Source organism: Calypte anna, chromosome 5A, assembly GCF_003957555.1.
Source record: "Calypte anna isolate BGI_N300 chromosome 5A, bCalAnn1_v1.p, whole genome shotgun sequence".
Taxonomy (NCBI): domain Eukaryota; kingdom Metazoa; phylum Chordata; class Aves; order Apodiformes; family Trochilidae; genus Calypte; species Calypte anna.
In genome coordinates, this window is record NC_044251.1 from 6,197,985 (window position 1) to 6,220,352 (window position 22,368).

The 22,368-nt window shown below is 38.1% G+C and overlaps 1 protein-coding gene across 1 annotated transcript in view; it reads right to left on the reverse strand.

Moving 5' to 3' along the window:
- Positions 1–22,368, reverse strand: part of FUT8 (fucosyltransferase 8) — a 108,638-nt gene that overhangs the window by 2,323 nt on the left and 83,947 nt on the right. The window contains exons 10-12 of the mRNA XM_030451967.1: positions 13,565–13,811; positions 11,595–11,771; positions 4,025–4,175 (exon numbers count right to left, since the gene is read on the reverse strand). Of these exons, the coding sequence (XP_030307827.1) occupies positions 4,025–4,175; positions 11,595–11,771; positions 13,565–13,811 (575 nt within the window). The remainder of the gene's footprint in view (positions 1–4,024; positions 4,176–11,594; positions 11,772–13,564; positions 13,812–22,368) is intronic.

The window sequence follows — 22,368 nt, forward strand, 5'->3', positions numbered from 1 at the left end:
TAACAACTGAAAACATCTGTATGAACATCAGCTATGCTACTTTTTAAATGTAATACATAGCCAATCATATGTAAAAGGAAATTAATTTTCCCTTTCTGCTACCAAAAAAGACTTCATTTCACTTCCCCTTGACCCTTAAAACTTACATTATCAAAATTGATTCTGCAATAATGAGGCTTTACATGTACTTTTCTAAGGGAAGCTTACATTTTCAAAAACAAGGAGTTCTGGAAGTCCCAGGCTTAAAATGCCACTTCTATTGGAACAGTGACAGAATTATGACTGTTGGCTAATTGGAAGACAACTACATGAAAATGAATTCCAGCAAGACAATAATGATGTTGGTGAGGAGAAAGATGCATTTTGCAGGGTCACTATATCATATTATATGGAGGAAAACAGCTCCCACCATCACAACTGTGTCTCTCAAAGTTGCCAGAAACACAAAAGGCTGACACCATAATAAACAAAACTTTTTTCAACAATTAACTAGAAAGCTCTTCTCTGACAGCTGCTGGATTTGGCCACCGTGACCCTTCTGACTTCTAATCCATTACTGTTATTTTTCTCTGATTCTGCATAAGCTTGATAAAGCTTGATAAACTAACAAAACAGCAGACTTCTTCAATATGAAGAAATAGTTGAGCTTTTTCATAATTTTCAGTCTATGTAAATACATCAAAGCTCAATTTGACTTTTCTCCCTCTGACAATATGGTGAATAGAAGGTTGCTCAGTCAAACCAGACAGATCTGTACTTCCCTGGCTTCTTTCAAAAGGCACTTTGCTTCAAAATTATAATAATTTCCTTTTATCCCTTGCCATCTGATCCTTGAAATAACTTGTCAGAAGCAGCTTTCAGAAGATTAGACCATAGTTAATTATTTCAAAGTACCTCTTACACCTTGTAATATAGAAACAAAGTGGATACACTAGTAAAAGGTTATTGATTTTATAGCTCCTGTGACTGGTTTTGATGTTTTGTTCTCCTCCTGTGTGTGTATCCCAGGAGGAGGATCCAAACACACACAGACTCCCTACAAGACTTTAAATATTTTCAGTAAAAATGCTTTTTAAGTGAGTGTAAGTGTCCTGCATACCTGACATAAAACATACAACATCTCTTCTCAGCAATTGTTCCTTTGTAGCTCCAACCCTGGGTACCTAAACTGCAAATTGAGGGCAGTGGGCAGAGAATCCACCAACAGAATTTTAGTTAAAGCCTCCCAGGTTTCACTCACAGATTTACTTGTTTTGCAGCCTGCATGCTTCCATGTATAACACAAAAGACAAAGACTATTAAGCCCTGGAAGGAAATGAGGATATGAAGAAAAATACATCAGGCAGAGGGAGCTCTGATTGCACCAAAGTGAAGACTGAAGAGACAAAAAAAAGCTCTTTGTTTTAAAGAACAATCTTAATTCTGCTATTGTGTTATGATTTGTGTAACTATCATGTGGCTTGTCTGTACATCTCCATTAACACAATCTTGCTTAACTATGGTGCCAAAGGATGCTGTTTCCCTTGAGTCCACAGCATTTCATGTGCCTGATTGCTTTATTAACAGTAATTTAATTAAACAACCATTCTTCAGCTTCCATCACTATTCATTTAGTTTTGGTGCAATAAATAAGCATTAATAGACTTCCTGAAGCACCTGATTCCACTCTCACATACTGGAATTTTCTGCTGATACCTCTGTCATGAAGTTTTGACTCTTTTTGGCAAGGAAAAAACAGAAAAAAGTCAGCATACATCTGGTGAATGTGGAAGTCCAAAATCCCACTGAAAAAAATGATAGATTACATCCTTATCCTTAATTTTCTCCTCATGCAGATCAGAGAGAAAACACTGATTAACAGCCTGGTTCTGCTTACCTTCCACATCAAAGTAAATAAATATCATTGATGAAAACAGGGAGAGTAGTTCTAGTGTTAGGGAACAGAGGACCAAATTTTAAAGCCATAAAAAAGAAAACTTTCTCAAGGGTGGGGGAACTTGTGACAGACCTTAGAAAAGCCCAATACATGAAAATGTTGCAGAGGTCCCCACTGTTGCCTGAACAGCAAAGCTGGTGCTGAATGACTTTGTGAGTATGAATTATTAAAGCACAGGGAATTGCCCAAAGCAAATTAAGTAAAGGACTGGATCAAATTCATAGTCCCAGCTACTGAGACAGTAACAGTCTAAGAGAGGATTCCCTAGACTTTTGTAGAATTTTCTGCAGTTCTGGAAAACCTAATGTCATCCAGGAAACTGCTGTCAAATGCAGGGACATGCAGAAGGAGACTGAAGCTCCAAGATAGCATTGCCCAGAGAGCTGCCCTCAAACAGGGCTGTACCAGATGACCTCTGCCAGTCCCAGCAGCCTCTATCACATTAACTACATCAGTGTGTTTTAATCTATATTCTTCTTTAGAAATTACTCCAATACTTAAAATTCAATTATAACATACTCTGTCCAAGCCATTTGTGCCTGTATTTAAATATATTTCTTCTGTGTTTATGCTCATTAAAGCAAAAATTTACCACTCTTGGCAGTTCTCTGAAGAACAGCAGAAAATACAGATTTTTCAGTAAGTTTTTATCTAAGACCACATCGTTCTGCTTTCAAAATATGAACTGTCTCTACACCATGTGGCATTTAAGCCCTTGTTCCTGGCTGATGATCACCTCTTTCACTCTGAGATGCATTCAGGGGACATACTTCAGCTGAATCAAACCATACAAGTGCTGGCTCCTCACAAGCTTTTCTCAGTGATGATTTTTACTCTGGAGTTTATCCATGTCTTGGTCTTAAGCCTCTACTAATAACCTCCTACACATGCTACAAACCTTTCTTAGGGTTTGGTGAACAGTGAAAAGAAATGTATCCACAAGAATAACTGAGGGCTAAGAGGCTTTCCCATATTTTTTTCCTGTCTGTCAATGCCAAGATCCCTGCATTGATCCTGTATCACTGTTTATATTGTGCTTTTCACCTATGTAACTGTCACTGGGGTGCTGCAGACAAGTTACATTTGAGGCTGTGAAAAATATTCCTTTTGGAAGTGAAGGTTAACCTCCAGTTTTGTGTCTACTTCCACATACCAGTACAGATGCAATCATAACCTATAGCTGAATGCTTTCCCAACCAGAAGCATTACCTATGAGCATATATGACAACAGTAGGTTAAAAAAAATTTGTTTGATTTCAGTCATATTTTTCCATACCTGATGAGCATGATCAGTCACAAAATGCTGCTTTTTGATATTTTTTCATCTTAAAACAGCTCTTTAAAACAGCTTTTCATTTTATATCAAATTAATATATACTACAACATAATCAAGAAGAAAATGCCAGTGATGCCAATGTATAACTCAGTTTTCTAAGGACTCCATCTTGCTCCACCAGATGACTGTTCAAGAAAGGAAGCTTGCAGGATATTATTATCTGCAGCAAGAAGTCTTTAAGGACCAGAGTGGTCAGAATCCACGTTTCCTGCACTACCACTGGATTGCTAGAAATGCAGCAGACTGAAAAAAAATGAAATATCTGTGGTTTTCATTTCCCTCCATTTCCATACTTGAACAAGGCAACAGCAGATATGCTTGAAGAGTAGTTGAGTACAGTAAAGGATGCAGAGTAGAAATGGATTGACACAAGTTAATATATTAACTTTATTCAAAAATTATGAAGTCTTAGACATGTTTAAAGTAGTTTTACTTCCTTGAAATGCCTTAACTAAGATGAACAGAAATTGTGGACTACAAGCAATATATTAACTTCCTGCAAAACAAGGAACTAAACATACGTAGTATTATTTCTTGCTTATTTCCAATGTCTAAATTAACCCAGTAACTTCAACTGAAGGGAACAAATCAACCAATTCTTACAGTCCTATCAATATTCACATGGCATACTGAACCTTTAGTTCTTCCCAAAAATGTTCCTGGGAGCACTGAGCAGAAGGTACCAGGAGCACAAAGAGAACTGAGATTTAGCACTGGTGCCTACACTCTGTTTGTGCTTGTGTCCAGCTTACCTGGGATGAAAATGTACAGACCAGGAAGTCTGCCTGAGACAAAAAGTGAATATCCAGAATAACACCTCTGAGGGAGTTCTCAGTGTATCTGTTGTGGAGTCCTGCTGACCAGGAGATGGAGTTATCACTGATAAATTCATAATTGGGATACCTGTGGAAACACAACACACTGTTAACAGCAAAGCCTTAATGCTTTGGGGTTTTTTTAATTTTTATTTTTTAAGAAACATCACCTTTGCTGTGAGGTGAAGTTGTTAATTTCTTTTAAGTGAGTCTCTGCTTTACAGGGAGTGAATTCTAATTGTGCTGAACACTCCAGAATGTTACTGCTGCCCCCAAACATGTCCCCTCTTTATTAAAATTAAATAGAATTAAATAGAAAGACACTGTAAGTCTGCCTGAGATCTGATCCTGTAAAAGAAGTGAAGACATATCAGGAAGGATATGCTACATTCTGCTGATGCTACTGTCTCACTCAAATCCCTTCATTTTCTATTCTGCTAAGTGGAATCTGGAATTGTGTATTTAGTAGACCACATTTTATTTATTTATGTATTAGCATTCTTTTTAATATATGCTGATTATGACTGTACAAGGAAAATCAGTCACCTGACAGGGACAGAATAAATGAATCTAAACCAACAAAGAAAATAGAAGTCTTTCAGAGTTATTAAGGCTCAGTGAAGAAAAACTTTGGCCATTAACTGGTTAAAAGAAAAGGAATGTAAAATTTCATGTCAGAATACATTTCTGGGATGATGATAACAAAATAAAGTAAAAATATTCGTATTTTAAACACAAAATTTTGTTTTGCATTACTTTAAAATTAAAAGGTTTTAACGCTGAATAATTGCTTTGAAAAAAAATCCTTTTTAAAAAATGCTGAAAAAGAGTGGATTTTCTTAAAACATTTGTACCCATTTACTTGTGAACTGAAATCAGAAATAAGCTGCAAAAAAGTAGCATGAATTAACAAGATTTTCAGCCAACCTCTTACCAACAATAAGTTTTGATATGAAAAATTCCAGACAGATGTAACAAAGATGATAATTACAATTCTGTTATACAATAATTATATTTCAATCATGAAGTGCAACTCATGCAACTCACCCAACAACTACAAAATTTCCACTAATTACCAAAATTTAAATTATTTAAATATTTTGTTTAAACTTAAATAAAATCTACTTTTTAACTTTAGCGGTTCTAAAGCAATCCACTGCATAACACAGCACAGCAGCCAATATTAATTAATAATCACTTTTATACTGCTATATATCATTTTTATACTGTTAAACAAAGAAAAACAGAATATAGAGCAAGCTGTAAAGTTGGAGCAACACTAATTTAGACCTGTAACTAGATGCTGTGCTGAACATGGCTCAGAATAAGGTTTATACTCACAAGTTGTTGCCAGCTGCCTGAAGTTGGCACATCCCTGTATCCAGCCATGCAGCATGAGCACACTGAGCACATGGCAGACAAACCTCCTGGATGAATATTTATTTATTTCATTTTCAGGTCAAAACTATGGGAAAACTGTTTTAAAAAGTGAAATGGGCAAATGTAGGAAGCTTTTCCATCCACTTGGGAAAATTAATCTCTCAGAGTGAATCAGAAAACTGTTTGCAAGAATTCCACATTTGAGAAGGAATTTTAATTTATCTTCATAGGGATTTAATAGAATTTTATGTTCCCAAGAGGAACAGCTGCTGTAACAAAAAAAAAATAATTTCTGTGTATGGTAAATTTCCCAGCATGACAGTTTTATAGGGTACATCTGATCATGAATGTGTCAGGGGAAGTTTATATTTCATTAAAAACATGGTTAAAGAAAACAAAAAAAGGAAGAGAAGGTGGAAACATTCATTTGAAATAAGTGGCAAGATCTCTTTTGAGAAACTGTAGAAGCACATGGACCAAGATACAGTTTTCTCAAGGTGAACTCTACCCCAGTGATCACTTTGATCTTCTCATCTCTAACATTTTTGTCAAATTTTAAACAGCTCTCAAAATACAACAGGTGGCAACCCAATATTTGTGATATATTCTACTTCTGCTTCCATTATATGAACAGAACTGGTTTGTTTGGTTTTTTTTTTTTTTTAAAAAAAAGGATATATCAAATGGAACTATCTTACACTCTGAAAACTAGCTGAAGAACTGAGATTGCCATAAGTCCTATTTCACTGACAAAACTCTGAGGGGAGCAACATGAAGAATGGATCACAGAAGACATCACTTCTAGGGACAGTGAACATAGGAAAGATCTCTGCACACCACTTTGCAAGTTCTTGGCATCAGGAATACTGCTGAAATTAATAACTGCCCTCAGATTTCAAAAGTCAGAATCAACACACAGGGCAGAGACAAAGGAGTCTTTCTTAAGAATCTGATTCCTTACTAGCAAGATTCAGTGTAACAGCCTAACAAATGAAGGATACCAAAAGTGTCAAGTTGGATCTGTCAAAAAAAAAAAATCAGAATCATTTATAGATGTTTTTACATATAGATTTTACATTTTCTCCTTCTTCCCTTTATTTTGGAAACAGTCTTTGAGATGCTTTTAAATCTAGTCTTCAATTCCATTTTGCAAACTTGACCTAAACTCCCTTACCAGTTTCAGAGCCCAATTCTTCTAATGACTGAGCCAAGCTTAGCATTTACCTATCCACATGTTCAAGTTTCAAACAAGGACTTTTATGCTGTCCCCTCCACACGATGCTACATTCATATGTGGGAAAAGAATTTTCTTTAAAACACCTTAAAAGGCCCATCTAATAACAGCCATACTCAGTGTAGCCATAGTCAGGGCAGGCTGAAAGCAAACAATACAGAACAATACTTCTTTAAAAGCTTTAAAATAACTCATTCCTATACTCATCTCCAACTTAGCCATATGTGGCCACTGACTCCTTGTATCAGGTGAAGTTGAATTCTCCTTCCCACTCACTATAGGGCTTTAGATACTATTTAAAGTTATTCTTATCACAATGAGTACAAAGAATAAAGGAAACAAAACTTCTAAAGCTCTATAGATATCTTCTGCTTCCTTCTATTCCCTTTTCCTTCTGTGTTTATATTATGATTGATGTAATACATACAATGTAAGCATTTGGGGATTTTGGGGGGCTTTTTATGCAGAACTCAGGCATGATCCTATCAGTAAGATTCCTGAATACATGCTAAATGAATAACAAACAAGGTGTGATATTCCTACTGACAGAATGCCACAAATACAGGATTCTGTAGCATCACTCCAAGCTTTCCAAAGAAATTACCAATGCAGTCTCCTCTCTTTAACAGGGAAGAACCAGACTGTGGAGACAAAACCAAAGAACATAAACTGGTATGATACTATTTTCTTTGTATCAGACTAAATGGATGCAGAGTATCTCCTCCACATATCTCAAAATAATATCTAATCCTTCTAAAGCTACCTAATAGAGTCTGGAAACACACACCACCGAGGCCAGGAAGGATTCCCCCAGCTCCCCATCCCTAGGAAAAGGGCAAAAAATAAAAATCAGAAGAAGGTGGGGAAAAGTTTAAAATCTTTCCTTCCTCTACCTAACCAACCTCGGATAAAGACAGAAACCAAAAGGAGACTTTTTCAGTTCCAGTTGGTTTCAGCAGCTGATCAAGCAGCTGTGCAGCTGATGCAAAGCAAGGTGAGTCCCAGATTCCTGTTCTCAACTTTCTAAGACTGTGTCCAGAACAAGCAATGCAAGGTTTTTTCCCTCTGAAAGCAGAGTGTGAGCATGTGTGTAAAGAGATGGAGTCAGAAATGATGTTTCTTCAGGTCTTGCTCTAAAAAAGAAATGGAAAATGTATGAGCTGTTCATCAGACTCAAGAACTTTGCAGCATTACTGAATTCCAGAGGTGAGGTGTGCTCTGAGGAGTGAGGAGGGCCACAGCTACACTGCAGACAGTACACAAGGAGGAGAGACATCAGTTTGCTATTGTGGAAGTAAATAAACAGTGAAATAGGGTGGGGAAAAAAGCATTTGTAAGTGCTGGGGAAAAAAAAAAGAACTCATAATGAAGGCAAATTACTGCAAAAAATGGAAAAGCAAAATATACATGACTTTACAGCTAAACATCCTGGAAGGAAGAATGTAATCTATTGAATTTTACATGAGAAAGAGACCTAAATAGATTCATATATACACCAGAAAGGTATTAAATATGGTTTCTTAAGAATTTATATGCATGTTCAGCTGACACTATTTTACCTTAAAACTTAAAGAGAGAAGATGCTGTCAATAATATTGCAGACTAGAAATACATATACAATAAATTCACAAGTTTCTATTTGAAAACTCCTAAACCAGCCAACAAACAAGTAAACTGCACCATCCCTAACATATCATTTACCACAGATAAATGCCATGTGACTGCATCAGAAGACGTCAAGTGCTCAAATCCCATAATCATTGTTGCTGCTGAACTCTCCCTCTTGCTCCTCTCTGCATGAGACCAACCTTGTGCTCTGGTATCCCAAAAAAGCCAACTGTACCTGTGCTGCATCAAAAACAGGGTGGGCAGCAGGGAGGGGATTCTCCCCCTCTGCTCTGCTCTTGTGAGATCCCACCTGGAGCTCTGTGTCCAGTTCTGGAGTCCCCAACACAGGAAGGAGATGGAGATGCTGGAGTCCACAGGAGGGCCATTAAGGGGATGAGAGGAGGGGAGCAGCTCTGCTCTGAGGACAGGCTCAGAGAGTTGGGGTTGCTCAGTCTGGAGAAGAGGAGGCTACTTATAGCAGCCTTCCAGTACCTAAAGGATGCCTAGAGAAAAGCTTTTCAGTATCTAAAGGAGGCTTGCAAGAAAAATGGCCACAGACTCTTTATAGGGGCCTGGAGCATTAGGCCAAGGGGTAATGTGTTTAAACTGAAAGAGGGCAGATTCAGACTAAATGTAGCGGGAGGAGCCCTTCTTGCTCCTAGGGCTGATCCTGAGGCCTCAGGAACAGCCCTAGGACATCGTCCAGGAATGGGCTAAACCCCGAGGCCTCAGGATCAGCCCTAGGAGCAAGAAGGGCTCCTCCCGCTACACTGAACATAAGGAAGAAATTCCTCACTATGAGTGTGGTGATACACTGGCACAGGTTACCCAGAGAAGTTCAAGGCCAGGCTGGATGAGGTTTGAAGGAACAAGTGGGAGGAGATGTCCCTGCCCATGCAGAGGGGTTGAAACTAGATTATCTTTAAGATCCCTTCAAACCCAAACCATTCTATGATTCTGTATCACCCCAATTCTGAACATTTATCACTTCTTCCTTCCTTTCTTTTGGAAAACAAAACCAAACAAAAACTTCCTACAAACTGGTAGTCCTGACTCCACTGTCTTTAATGCTGTACTTGGAGTTTGATAGACACTTGGCTGTAAGGTCAAGTCAAAACATTTAGTGATTATTAAGAGTTTGAAATACTTCTCTTATTAGAAATAGCAGGCCTGTCCATGTCAGTGTTGGCTAAATTTTCATTATTTACCCATGATGTTTGACAGTCAATCACTGTCATGTAAAGACACAGTATCTGCTGCTTACTACTGCACTTAATAAGGAATAGAACATAAGGTGCTGCAGTGCAATGTGGGAGCTATTTCTATCAACACTTGGTAATTTAACATGGGAACTTTTTTAACAGAAATGTGGACTAATTTGTAGTTTTCTTCACAAGAACAGAAAGAAAAGGTGACCAAAGCTGACCTTAACCTCACATGCCTTCTACTCAACTGCAAGCAACAGGAGGGTGCAAGCAGTGTGAACTGTGACCTGAAAACTGAGCAGCAACAAGTAAGAAATTCTTCCCATCTTACAGATTCTGCGGCTTTTAGTAAGAAAACATATAACTTGAATGCTGTAGTAATGAGCTTATCTTATATTTCAATAAAAGTGTGATTTGGAATGGATTTTGAACCTCCAAAGAAACCACAATACTTAATAAAATTCAGTATTGTTTTGCTAAGCAAGTCACAATTCTGCTACTTTTGATGCTACTGAAAACTTGAGACAGTATGTTCACAAAACTAAAGCACACAGTGCTAAGGATTCTTACAACAGAAATTAATTCTGCTCTTATAACCTCAATCTTACATTATCTGTCTCTCTATTGATCAGATTTGCTCTTTTAATGTTACGTTATCATAATTGTTTGTGCTACTCTTCTTTGTCTCTACATATATAAAAAGGAAGGATTAGATTGCCATCATCTGCAGCTTTGTGTGTTAAATTAGTTTTTTCAGACTCCTTAATTTTGAACAGCAGCCCTTTGCAGATATGAAAAAAAACAGAAATAGCACAATTGAAATACACAGGTTTGCAATACTCTAGAAAATTCCTCTACTACAAAATGATGTTATCTGCTTACCTTGTACATGCTATAGAAAACTTGTAATCCAGTATGCTATCTTATATATTTTCCCAAGCACGTCTACCAAGAAATAAACAGTTTAAAAAATTGCTCTTTTTGAGTTACTTTGATTTTTAAAAGTATTAATTTCCCTGCTTAAATTAGAAAAAGACCCCAACATATTCTTCATGTAACATTTTGGTAACCAAAATAGGTGCTATTCAGTAGACAGGAAAATCAAAGGTTCTCAAAAGCAAAACATGCTAACTTGTACTCAGAAACAAACCTGCTTAAACTGAGTGCATCTCAAATATTTACCCAAGTTTCCACAGTCCTGGCAAGAAGCATTTGTGAAATTGTTTAGCTGCCATAAACACCATAACCCAGGAAAGACAAAGTTAAATATGAAGCATTATTCTTCCATGTACATCTGCTTCTTTCACTAAACAGAGGGTTTTGCCATCTCAGTGACACCTTGCAAAACATGCAACTTCACAGTGTGTTTTTACAGGAAAATACAGGCCATGTGAGAAGCAAATGGATGCATCATGTGCATTTCCAGCTTTGGAGAGAGTTACAAAGGCTGGGATATCCTATAGCTAGAGTAGGTTGTTACACCCACGTACTGGAGAGCTAGAAGACGACAGCAAAAAAGGGACAGAGAAAAAATTACAGATAGACAATCCCACAAATCTTGCATAATAATAGTTAAAATTTTTCAACATGTAGGGGAAAGTCTTAAGTTGTTAATATAGCAATCTTTCTGAAAGAGTTAGCAGAAGATTTCCAGCTCACTTATAGATACCTCTCTGGCAACTATTCACAGAAAGGTATTGTTTGGGCAGGTGAAATTTCTTAATAGATTAACTAGTTTTGACAATATCTCTGACTAGTTTCTTTTTAACATATATATTCTATAACAAGTTTGGTGTATTTATATTTTCACTTATATTTTCACAGCATTGGTTTGTTTTTAAATAGTCTCAGGTATGTTACTCAACTTTTTTAGTTTTTTTAACATTAAGCACTGAAAAGCTGGCTTGAGAAAAAAGTCACCCAAAGAGCATGTCTGAGAGAAAAATTGAAACCACTGGCAGCTGAAATGCAATCTTAACTGTGTAAATGGAAATAAAATAAAGATCTGTACACACAACAGCCAGAAACTGCAAAGCTAACGGGAGGGAATAAAGCACAATACAAACATAATTCATCTTACTTGGATTTTGCCTCCTGCAGCAAGGAAGGGTCATCTGTAGCCAAGTACACTCTTTTTTTATCAACGTGCATTCTGCGAGCCAGAAGTTCGAAGCGCTCCTCAACGTGTACCATGTACTCCTCAATGGGATGAAATGCTGCCTCTGTCCCCACTTTGTCTGTCCTCCGGACATGAACTCTAGGAAAAGGCAGAAACCAGGGAGTCATTTTATCAACACAACAAATATTTTAGCAAATTTCATTTTCCTTTGAAATTTCATGCCCGCGCTTCCGAAGTTCGCCTGAAACTGGATCCTCGCGGAGAAGGAGGAAGGATTAAAACACAACCAAGAAACAAGGGCAGTGTGAAGCTGGCTGGCAGTTTGTTCTTGAAAGCTATAGAGTAATTTTGCAAGGCAAAGGGTAACTGAAAGGAAAGAATGAAGGATGAAGAGACTGGATGTGGCACTCAGTGCCATGGTCTAGCAACCGCAACGGTGGTTCAAGGGTTGGACTTGATGATCTCTGAGGTCCCTTCCAACCCAGCCAATTCTATGATTCTATGATATTTAATTAGAGGATAAAAGGTATTTCTTTTGTGGAGAAAAGTTGAGTTATCCACTGCAGTTAGAAAACAGCTGATTAATACAGTTCAAAAGCAAAATAGGAATATTTGTATTGTGCAGATCTTTCCGGATACAAGGCAGGGTTTGAATGAAGGTAGTTAAAAGGGCATCTTCCCCATCTGCTTGAAACCTGACAAGTGTTCACTACCAAGTCTTCAGTCATCAGGCCAGGGAAGTGCCCCTACCAACTCAATGATCAGCTGACATCTGGACAGAACTATTGTGTTCCCCTAGAAAAAGAAAGACTGTCCAAAGCAGGGCAACCAGGCTGGTGAAGTGGCTCGAGCACAGATCCTATGAGGAGAGGCTGAGGGAGCTGGGGGTGTTCAGCCTGGAGAAGAGGAGGCTCAGGGGAGACCTCATTGCTCTCTACAACTCCCTGAAAGGAGGTTGGAGCCAGGGGGGGGTTGGGCTCTTTTCCCAGGCAACTCTCAGCAAGACAAGAGGGCACGGTCTCAAGTTGTGCCAGGGGAGGTTTAGGTTGGATATTAGAAAGAATTTCTTTACGGAGAGGGTGATCAGACATTGGAATGGGCTGCCCAGGGAAGTAGTGGATTCTCCATCCCTGGAGATATTTCAAAAGAGACTGGATGTGGCACTCATGGGCTGGGAACCACGGGGGGAGTGGATCAAGGGTTGGACTTGATGATCTCTGAGGTCCCTTCCAACCCAGCTGATTCTATGATTAAGGATTGAAGGAAAATTCTGGCAAAGGAAGAAATACTGGCAGACTAGTACAGCAGCAGCAAAATTTTTCCTGTGATATGACAGCAAAACTTTCATCCCACAAGCTGCTCTTCATTGCCCATAGGCACTTTCCTTCCTCTCCCCATATTTCCCCACACACAACTTTCCAATTCACAGCTACTGCTAAGAAACAACAACAGTGAGAACAGCAGCAGGAAAGGGAAAGGCACACACCATGCTCAGGTGCAGCCAACAATAAAATTAGTTGTGGATTGTGGCATGTAAAATGTAGGCTTAGCCTTTTTTCCTCAAATGTAAAGTCTATAGGCACTTGAAAAAAAGACCCAGACAGAAAAGTGTCTGGAATACAAGCTGTAAGGCAATTACACGAAGGAAATTCTGTATTACATTACTAGATATGGAAGGACACATAAGAAAATCTTCTACTGAATTGTCTTTTATATACCTGTCAAATCATAGCAGGCAAACATGCTGAAGTACTTGTAATTAAACTGCACCAAGCACAGTTAAAAAGAAGGAAAATACTTCATACAGAAAGCACCCTCTCTCCCCACAAACTGCCTGGAAAACCATCATAAAAAAAAAATTAAATATCCTGAACAGGATAATAGATGCACATTCAAGCAGAGACATTTCAAATAAATAAGTAAACACCCACCCAATCACTGGATGCTTGAAACCAAGTTTCCTTGTGGCTTCCTCTATTTCTTTTTCTAACCAAGGCTGGGGACGAATCAGGTACTTGACAAACTGTGAGACCCACCACACTGCAGGGTCCCCGTGGACACGGATCAGCCTGTCAGCCAGGTCTTCAGGGACAGCCAGGGGCAAGTAGGGTGGCCTTGGGTGTAAGCTGTCCACAATGGGAAGTTCCACCACTTGGACATCCTTATCATTAGTTTCACCTGTTGAAAAATACAGAACAGGAGGAGTCAAGGAGCTGACTTATTTATTAAGGAGCTTTAATACTGGCAAACAGCTAAACTGTATCTTCATTTTCAAAAAAGCTCCCCAGTATTTCCTCTACTTTTTCAAAATATCATTAAAATGTAATAAAAATCCTAGTTTTAGGCTACATTCATGTACAGATGGTATCTAACTGCACTGCAGTAGGATGAAGTTGAAGGCCCTTGAATTCTCAGCAGTCAATACAGTAGAAAAAGTGTTCACGTTCATATCTTCATATATTTTTATATAAAACTACATGAATGTACTTTGGAATGTGGAAAAAATGTAGGAACTGAAAATACTATGTGGTTATTTCACAGAGAACATGAAGGGTACCTTACTTTGTAAAACTACACTTTGTGAGATCCAGTATGGGCACAGTCACTGAAAGCAAGGGTAACAAATGGAAAGTCATTTAAAAATACCCACAAATGCAGACCAAAATTCCAGGAAACTTTTTAACAATTTTCTCATTTTTATTACCTTTATTGTTATTATGAACAATGAAGAAAAAAAATTCCTATCAGTCTACACTCACTTTAAAAAATATGAGATAGCAGATGCAGGAAAAAGAAAAATGACAGCAACTCTTTGCTTTTGTCTTGGACAAAAATATTGAAGAGTAACTCTCCAGTAACCTGAAGGGGAAAACATCTCCACAACAGTCACATAGGCAAGTGACAGCTTTCTTAACCTACTGAACACTTTTCAGTGTTTATTGAAAGATTACTAACAGACACTGATCTTGCCCCAGTTTCAACAGGCATAGTTTAAGAAACCTCCATGGATATTTTGGGTAGCATGAGATAGGTTAAATTCAGCAATAAACTCAGCAATAACTTGCAATCAGAACCAATAATGCAGCAGATAACCAAAACTCAGGTTGATAGGTAAGGCCATATGCTACAAAACCAATAATATTCTTGATTGATATAAATTGGAGCTGTTCAATTGAAGATAGTGAAACCTGGTTAAAAATACAAAATCTTATTCACACATTTCTTCAATATTTAATGATGTATTCTCTATATTTTGAAACAGGTCTTCCACTTCCCAGCTGTATTTTGTTAAATAACAGATAAGCCATAAAAGGTCATGATTCATACTAATGCTGGTACCTTTTCCCTGTTGGTAGTTGAAACCACAGGATAGTAATGCCAGTGAGGTTCAATTCCCTGCTCATTCCAAGTCCAAATTTGGCATTTAATCACAGATTCATATTTACTTAGGTGAGAAGAAACTTCAAGAGCTGCTGTAGGTCATTTACATTTTGGCAATACTTCAAATTATTTCTTCCAGTGTGTCTTTTTTTTTTACAGTTGCCTAAATTTGGCTCTGTAATTCTATTTCCAGCCTGCTTAACCTTAATACAATTCCAGGTTCTATTTTGCAGTCTAACACCCGTCCTCTAGATTTCTGCAACTTAACCCACTTTTTCTTCACTGAGTAATCAAAAAATTGAGTGGTTTTGTTATCTTCATAAAGTACTGCCAATATTACTAACTCTTTTCTTTTATCATGCTCTGGAGGAAAATCAGAGACTTGTACAGAAACTGATGACCCATGCCAGTTGCACCACCAACCTCTTATTTATCAGGATTTTTTTGGTATGTTCATCATCAATAGGACAGTAATACAGGTTCCATTTCCAGGAATCTCAGTGATTACTTTTTAGACACTGAAATGAGCACTTTGTGTTATAAAAAGCACAACTTTGTTTCCCTACAATATTCCAGTGTACCTTAACTGCTGATTTTATAGTTCATGAGACTTGGATTTCTTATTTATTTATTTATTTATATTTTTGTGATAATTTGTTGTGATCTGGCATAATCTTACTGCCTGTCTACTTTTCAGGTTTAATCTTTGTTCTCCTAATTTAAAGAGCATTTACAGACTTTGGCTATTTATATGTTTCATCATCAACTTCTTTGAACCCTGAAAAATGTTGGTATGGCTCAAAACTACCTTTGGAATGATGTCAATTTACCTTACCTTGCTTCCTGGCATCTGAATATGGGGCTGAGACCTGCATTTGGATGGGCAAAATACCAGCCAAGTTTCAAGGAAGAATCAGTACTATTGGTTAGTGTTCAAGCTCTGTTTATTCTCCTATTATTTCAGACATTGTCATCTAATTTCCAAGTATCCTTTCAAGAAGCTGTCCTTAAAAGTATGCCAAAGAATACTGTGCTAAGCACATTCACATAAAAAAGAACAGCTAAATTGCTTTTGTTTTGTAAGAGGGCTTAAGCTGATAATGACTACCACATCCTAATAACAGCTCTACACCCTGAAAGACTGACTGACAATTTGAAACCTCACCTGCTCAGTGAACAAGTCTGAATTCAGTGGCACAAACCATGTCGGAGCTGTTAGATGAGCTGAAGATGTGGTGAGAGGGACTCTGCTGAATTCTCACAAAGTTCCTCATTTTCTTGCTGACTGCTGTTACATATTCCAAAGACAAGAAGCCCATGGTCATCAACTTCAGTGATGTTTTAATGCTTTTCTTTGCAAAGGAGACAAATTAAAAACTGAAAACTCTGCAAAGTTGTGGTGTGCTATGCTAACTATGAATTGCCAACTAGTTCAGAAGAAAGAAAAAGTATGGTTTTATCTCTTCTGTGCTGAAGATTACATCTCCTACAATTATCTTCTGGGCATTTCCAAACATTATTAGAGTCACCTAGGAAGAACTGTATGGTATAGTTGAATTATAAAATGAAATTAAAATGAGATAAAGAACCCTATTTTTCTTTTCAAGTTGTCACTGTAAAATATAACTGGTACATCTAAGTGTTTTTCCTCTAAGATCTTGCATAGTACATTTTTAATCCAAAATTTCTGAACTTGGTTTCTCATTACTTTCTCATTAGTGTTCCAGTGATTATTTTTTTTAATCTTCTTTTATCCCTTTATCTAATCAAACTCTTCATGCATGCAGGTACTGAATAAATGTGGTACAATTAGGCTTTGAGGAAACTGGAAATACAGTCCTTTTTTTTTACTTTTTTTTTTCCAGGTTTTATATGCCATATGGGTAGTGTCCCAATTGTCATCCCACAAGGCTGATTCTTGATAGCTTCAAGAGGGAATAAATCAAAATATTTTCAAACGTGCCAACACGTGTTCTATTTCTTTTCTCAACCCAGGAGCCAGTAGAAAGGAACACCCTGGTGACAAAACCTTTGCTCTTTCAAGAAACCAGACTAAAATAATACTCTGCCAAAGATACTGTTTTATCAGCTCCTCCCCAAAAAGTAAAACAGTGACAGAAGAGTTATTTCTGCCCCAACAAAAACTCTGTCTTCCAGAGCTACTGAACTAACCCCATGTCTTTGGAGCATGAATTCCACTAAATTCCAGCAGTATTTACTTCCCCACATCATCCCCTCTTTCTGAAAACCTCACCCATGACCAAAAGCACAACGCAAAGATAAGCAGTGTTCTTGCTTTCCCAAGCAGCAGTAAGATTTCCAAGATTCCTCCTTTAGCCTAATGGAAGCCTGATCTCTGGGCATGGGTTCCAGCATATGAAATAAGTGTGTTCCTAATAAAATTAAAGCAGTAACATCCCACTGGTGCCCTTAGGGCCTCCATTCCTCTGCAGTAAGCTCAGGTGAGTTGCATCATAAAGACTGCATTTGTTTCACTCTACTGGAAAGTACTCATCTCTTATTAGAAGCTTTTTATGGCAATTTTCACATTACTGTAAGAGAACATTAAAAAGTAAAGGTTTTTCCCTTCCTCAATTGTTTAGATACCCAGCATGCCAGCTGAAAAGTTTACAGATGAAGTGCATGGTTCCAAAAATGACTTTGTGTAGCAGTCAATGAAGACATTTTCAGCAGACTGTCAAACTAGGTAAAAATCATAAAGCTTACCAGCAATTTATTTTTCCTTTTATCTCTATATATTCAAACTACCTTTGAACAATCCCCTTTTTCATCTAAACAGCTGATAGAGAACCTGTCACAAAAGAGCTCCAGCTCCCTGGCTATCAGAAAATACCATATGATGTATTTGCAAAGACAAATGAGCTTTTATAAATGCAAAGTGCTTCTGCCAAGTTAGCCAGGTGTAGTCATTCATGCAAACAGTAGTCAGAGCTGATGATTTAAAAGGAAGATGTAAATGTAAGCATCAGGACATCTGAACCCAGGAAAATTTACAGAAAAGAACTCTACAGCAATACTGAAGAAAAACTAATTTTGGAATTGATCTGCAACAACTTCACTGAAGTTTATTCTCCATTTCAGTCTAATGTTAATTATGATTTACCTGAAAATGCCTCCAAATATTTGCTTTCAATATTAGGCTGTCTCTACCAAAATAGAAGATGCTAATTTTTATAATAACCCTTCACCAGCTGCAGGGACTGATCTCTGCCCTACATATACACTAGCAGGAGATACACACCAGCCTGTAACAGCCATGTCTAAGCACTGAAAAAACAAGGCAACCTCAAAACCAGATTTTAGGAGACCTAAACATTTCCAACAGGTCATGAGAACAGAGCTTAATATTGGAGTTGGCTGCCCAGGAGGCAGTGGAGAGGGGCTCCCAGTTTAAAACCAACATTTATTGTCTTTTTGAGTCAGGGCTTTAGAACTTGAGCTCCCCAGCTTGTCTTGCCCTAAATTCCACCACTTGGAAGGCTCTTTGTTCAATGAATTAGTAAAAATGCCTTCAGATGCAAGTGCAGATGGAACACAACCCTCAAGGTGTGTGGAGATTAAGAGATGTTTTAGTCAGCCATAAATAAAACAGCAGAGAATAAAACTGTAATGCTGTTGGAAATCCATAGCAGTGAGGGACACTTCCCCTTCCCAGAGCATCAAGTTGAGAGAAACAAGGACACGTTCTCCTTCCCACAGTCTGCTAACATCAGAGAAGCAAAAGGAAGAGTGTTACCCTGTAATAATGGAAAAAGAATATTTTCTGGTCTTTGGCCATAGCCTGTAGGCCCATGTTTAAATGGTCTATCATCTGAGGACAGAACCTTGTACTTCCCAAGGAAAATAAGGGGAAAATTTAATTGAAGTGTCAACAACACCCCCCAAAAATCACAGATAAATATATATATAAATATAACTGTTTCCCCCATGATTTTTACAATAATTAAGTATTACTAATTTCCATACTATTAGCAACTTAAACCAGCTCCTGCTTCTTAAAGGAGTTAAAGGCACTTGCACACAAAATACCTTTGTACCTGAGGTTTGTCCCAGGATTTATGTAACAGCAGATAAAGGAAAATAGTTTCTGGTATTTTCTCTACAAAACATTTTAGATGGAACTCATGGACATATAATGGCAAAAATATGAGAATATAGTAAAGGTTTTTTTCTTAGAAGATAAAATACCTATTGTTTCATATGAAATGTTAAAAAAATAAATGTCTTCCAATGTAGGCAGAAGGGCAATGTAATAAAGTGCAGGTTTTCAAATTTCTTCTCTGTTGAGAACACCACGAAGATACCAGCAGACTGAGGGCCTAAAGATTGAGAAATGGAAACATAAAATGTAAGAAATAATTTCTGCCCTAAAAGTACTGGTGTAGCTTCCAGCTACTTCAGATGGTGGAAAAACTGCAGTCAGTACCATTTGCCTACTTAGTTGGTTATTCATGTCTAACAAAATGTATAGAAATTTAAGCATCTTTAGTATGATATTCTGAATCTACACAAGAAATAGATGTTGAGTAATTAGCTGGCCTTTTTAGGTTGGTCTTTTTTTTTGTTCTTTACTCAAAAGCAAACAGACAAGAACCCTTTGTTATTATTTCAGTCAATTTGTTCAACAGAGAGCATTTGACTTTCTAAAACCATTTCTGAAAATCAGGATTCTTTCAGCCTTTGAAGGAATCTTCCATTCTTTGAACAATCTTCCAATGTTCTGTAGAAGAGCAATTATAAACAAGCAGCAGATGTTCAGAATATTTTGTTGTACAATGCTTTCAGTGACATTGTTTGAGAAAACAAATCCCAAGTGTCCTCTATGGAGAAAGATTCCAGCATGGGAGCCTTCCTAAACTCTTCTCTGATGAATGTGGATGTGAAAGATTGGTACAGTTTGTGCTACAGTCTCCTCTTCCTTCAGTGCTCCTTTCATCCTTTGATCATCTATTGGTCCTTCAGATTTTCTGGCAAGTTTCCTTATTCTGATGTGTTTGAAAAAGGATTCAGTAATCCAGTTTCTTGCCTTTAGCATCCTATTAAAAATCTTTTTTGGCACTCCTTGCCCCATTTTTATATGCCCTTTGCTAGAAATTATAGTCTTGTACAAAATCTGCTTGGGGTTTTTGGGGGGTTTTTTGGGTTGTTTTTTTTGTTTGTTTGTTTGTTTTTTTCTTGGTTGGTTGTTTTTTTTTGTTTCATTTTCTTTAGTTTGGGGATTTTTTTTAATTAGCTTGGTCCATGTTTTATGTAATCTCCATGCTGCTTGCATGCAGTAAGTCTGACTTATTTTTTATGCAGTTTAAAATGGAACATTGTAGTGGGTCATTTGGATTCTGTTATTTACTGTTATTTGAAGCAGATAAGGCTATTCATCTGCTGCATGACACCATCTGTTCTTCTCACAGAAAATACTATCAAAACTGAAACATCCCACAGGTTTCTAATACACTGTTCTGGCTATACACACATTTCTAATCAGAAATTTCAGCCTCCCACTCTATTTGTAGACTTCTGTTTCTTCTGGCACCTTCTTATCACTCTAGTAGAAAATGTTCCTCCACAACAATACCGGCAATGCAAGCTGAAGGCAGGACAAGTCTATCCTACCACTGAAAGTCTCTGCTGTTTTCTTCTCCTGTTTCATCTGTGTGTCTGGAAGAGAACACTTTGCTTCTGAGAGTGTCCTGAGGTCTGTTTTCTAAGATGCAAAGATAAATGTTATATTTTCTTTTAAATGGTCACTTCATTTTCTAATGGATGGTCACTGCAGATTTTAATTCCCCTACCAAATTCACTCACCCAGTTTCTTTGGCTTCCTCTCTAACTAAACCTCCATTGTGGCTACAAAGTGTTGAAGAGGGGCAGAAAGAAAGCCCAGTGTCTTAAAACATTTCCACTGCACCATGTCAGCTACTGACAAGACCTGGTATGTGCATCCATTAAAAAAGGAAAATCAAGGTTGTGAAATAACTAAAATATATATATAATCTTTTTAGAGCATATACTAGGTATTTTTTATGATAACAAATATCATAGCTGGTTTTTCTGTCCAGCAGTGAGAAAAGGAAAATCAAAATGATAATTGGAATGAAGACTATTCAACCCAGCCTTTCAGGGGTGTTGCAAGAGGTGTTTTGAAAAGTACTATGTTGTTCTTTCACATAAAGCAATCTGATGTTCTCCTGCATGAAGATGCCTTTTTTTAATGCTCTGTTTATTTAGCAAGATTCTTCCAAACACAGTGGTATCATGGAGTAAAGAATGTTTCAGTTCTAATCTTGTTTTTTTCTTCATCCTTCTAGTGTTTCATCTGAATAAGCAGCAGAAAATTAGGATGGGGTTTTAAGGACAAAACAATCCTCACGGCAATGCTGGCCATAAAATTTGCTGGAAAATATCCTCAGTCTTAGAATATGAAGTAGAGAAGTGCACAAAGTGACTTTTAAGAAAAAATAATGCTGGAGCTAATAACTGCAGCAACCTAGAGGACCGAAGCTAAAAACATACCACGTGAAGTGCTGTAACTGCAACACAGGTTGCAAAACCAAAAAGAGGATGCATCATAATCATAGAATCATAGAATTGGCTGGGTTGGAAGGGACCTCAGAGATCATCAAGTCCAACCCTTGAACCACCGTTGTGGTTGCTAGACCATGGCACTGAGTGCCACATCCAGTCTCGTTTTAAATATCTCCAGGGATGGAGAATCCACTACTTCCCTGGGCAGCCCATTCCAATGTCTGATCACCCTCTCCGTAAAGAAATTCTTTCTAATATCCAACCTAAACTTCCCCTGGCACAACTTGAGACCGTGCCCTCTTGTCTGGCTGAGAGTTGCCTGGGAAAAGAGACCAACCTCCCCCTGGCTCCAACCTTCTTTCAGGGAGTTGTAGAGAGTGATGAGGTCTCCCCTGAGCCTCCTCTTCTCCGGGCTGAACACCCCCAGCTCCCTCAGCCCTTCCTCACAGGACTTGTGCTGGATCCCTTCACAGCCTCCTTGCTCTTCTCTGGACCTGCTCCAGGACCTCAATCTCTTTCCTGAGCTGAGGGGCCCAGAACTGGACACAGGACTCGAGCTGTGGCCTCACCAGGGCTGAGTACAGGGGCAGAATCCCTTCCCTGGACCTGCTGGCCACACTGTTCCTGATCCAGGCCAGGATGCCATTGGCCTTCTTGGCCACCTGGGCACACTGCTGGCTCATGTTCAGCTTTCTGGCAATCCAGACTCCCAGGTCCCTCTCTGCCTGGCTGCTCTCTGCCACTCTGTCCCCAGCCTGGAGTTCCCCATGGGGTTGTTGTGGCCAAAATGCAGGACCCGGCACTACCTTTT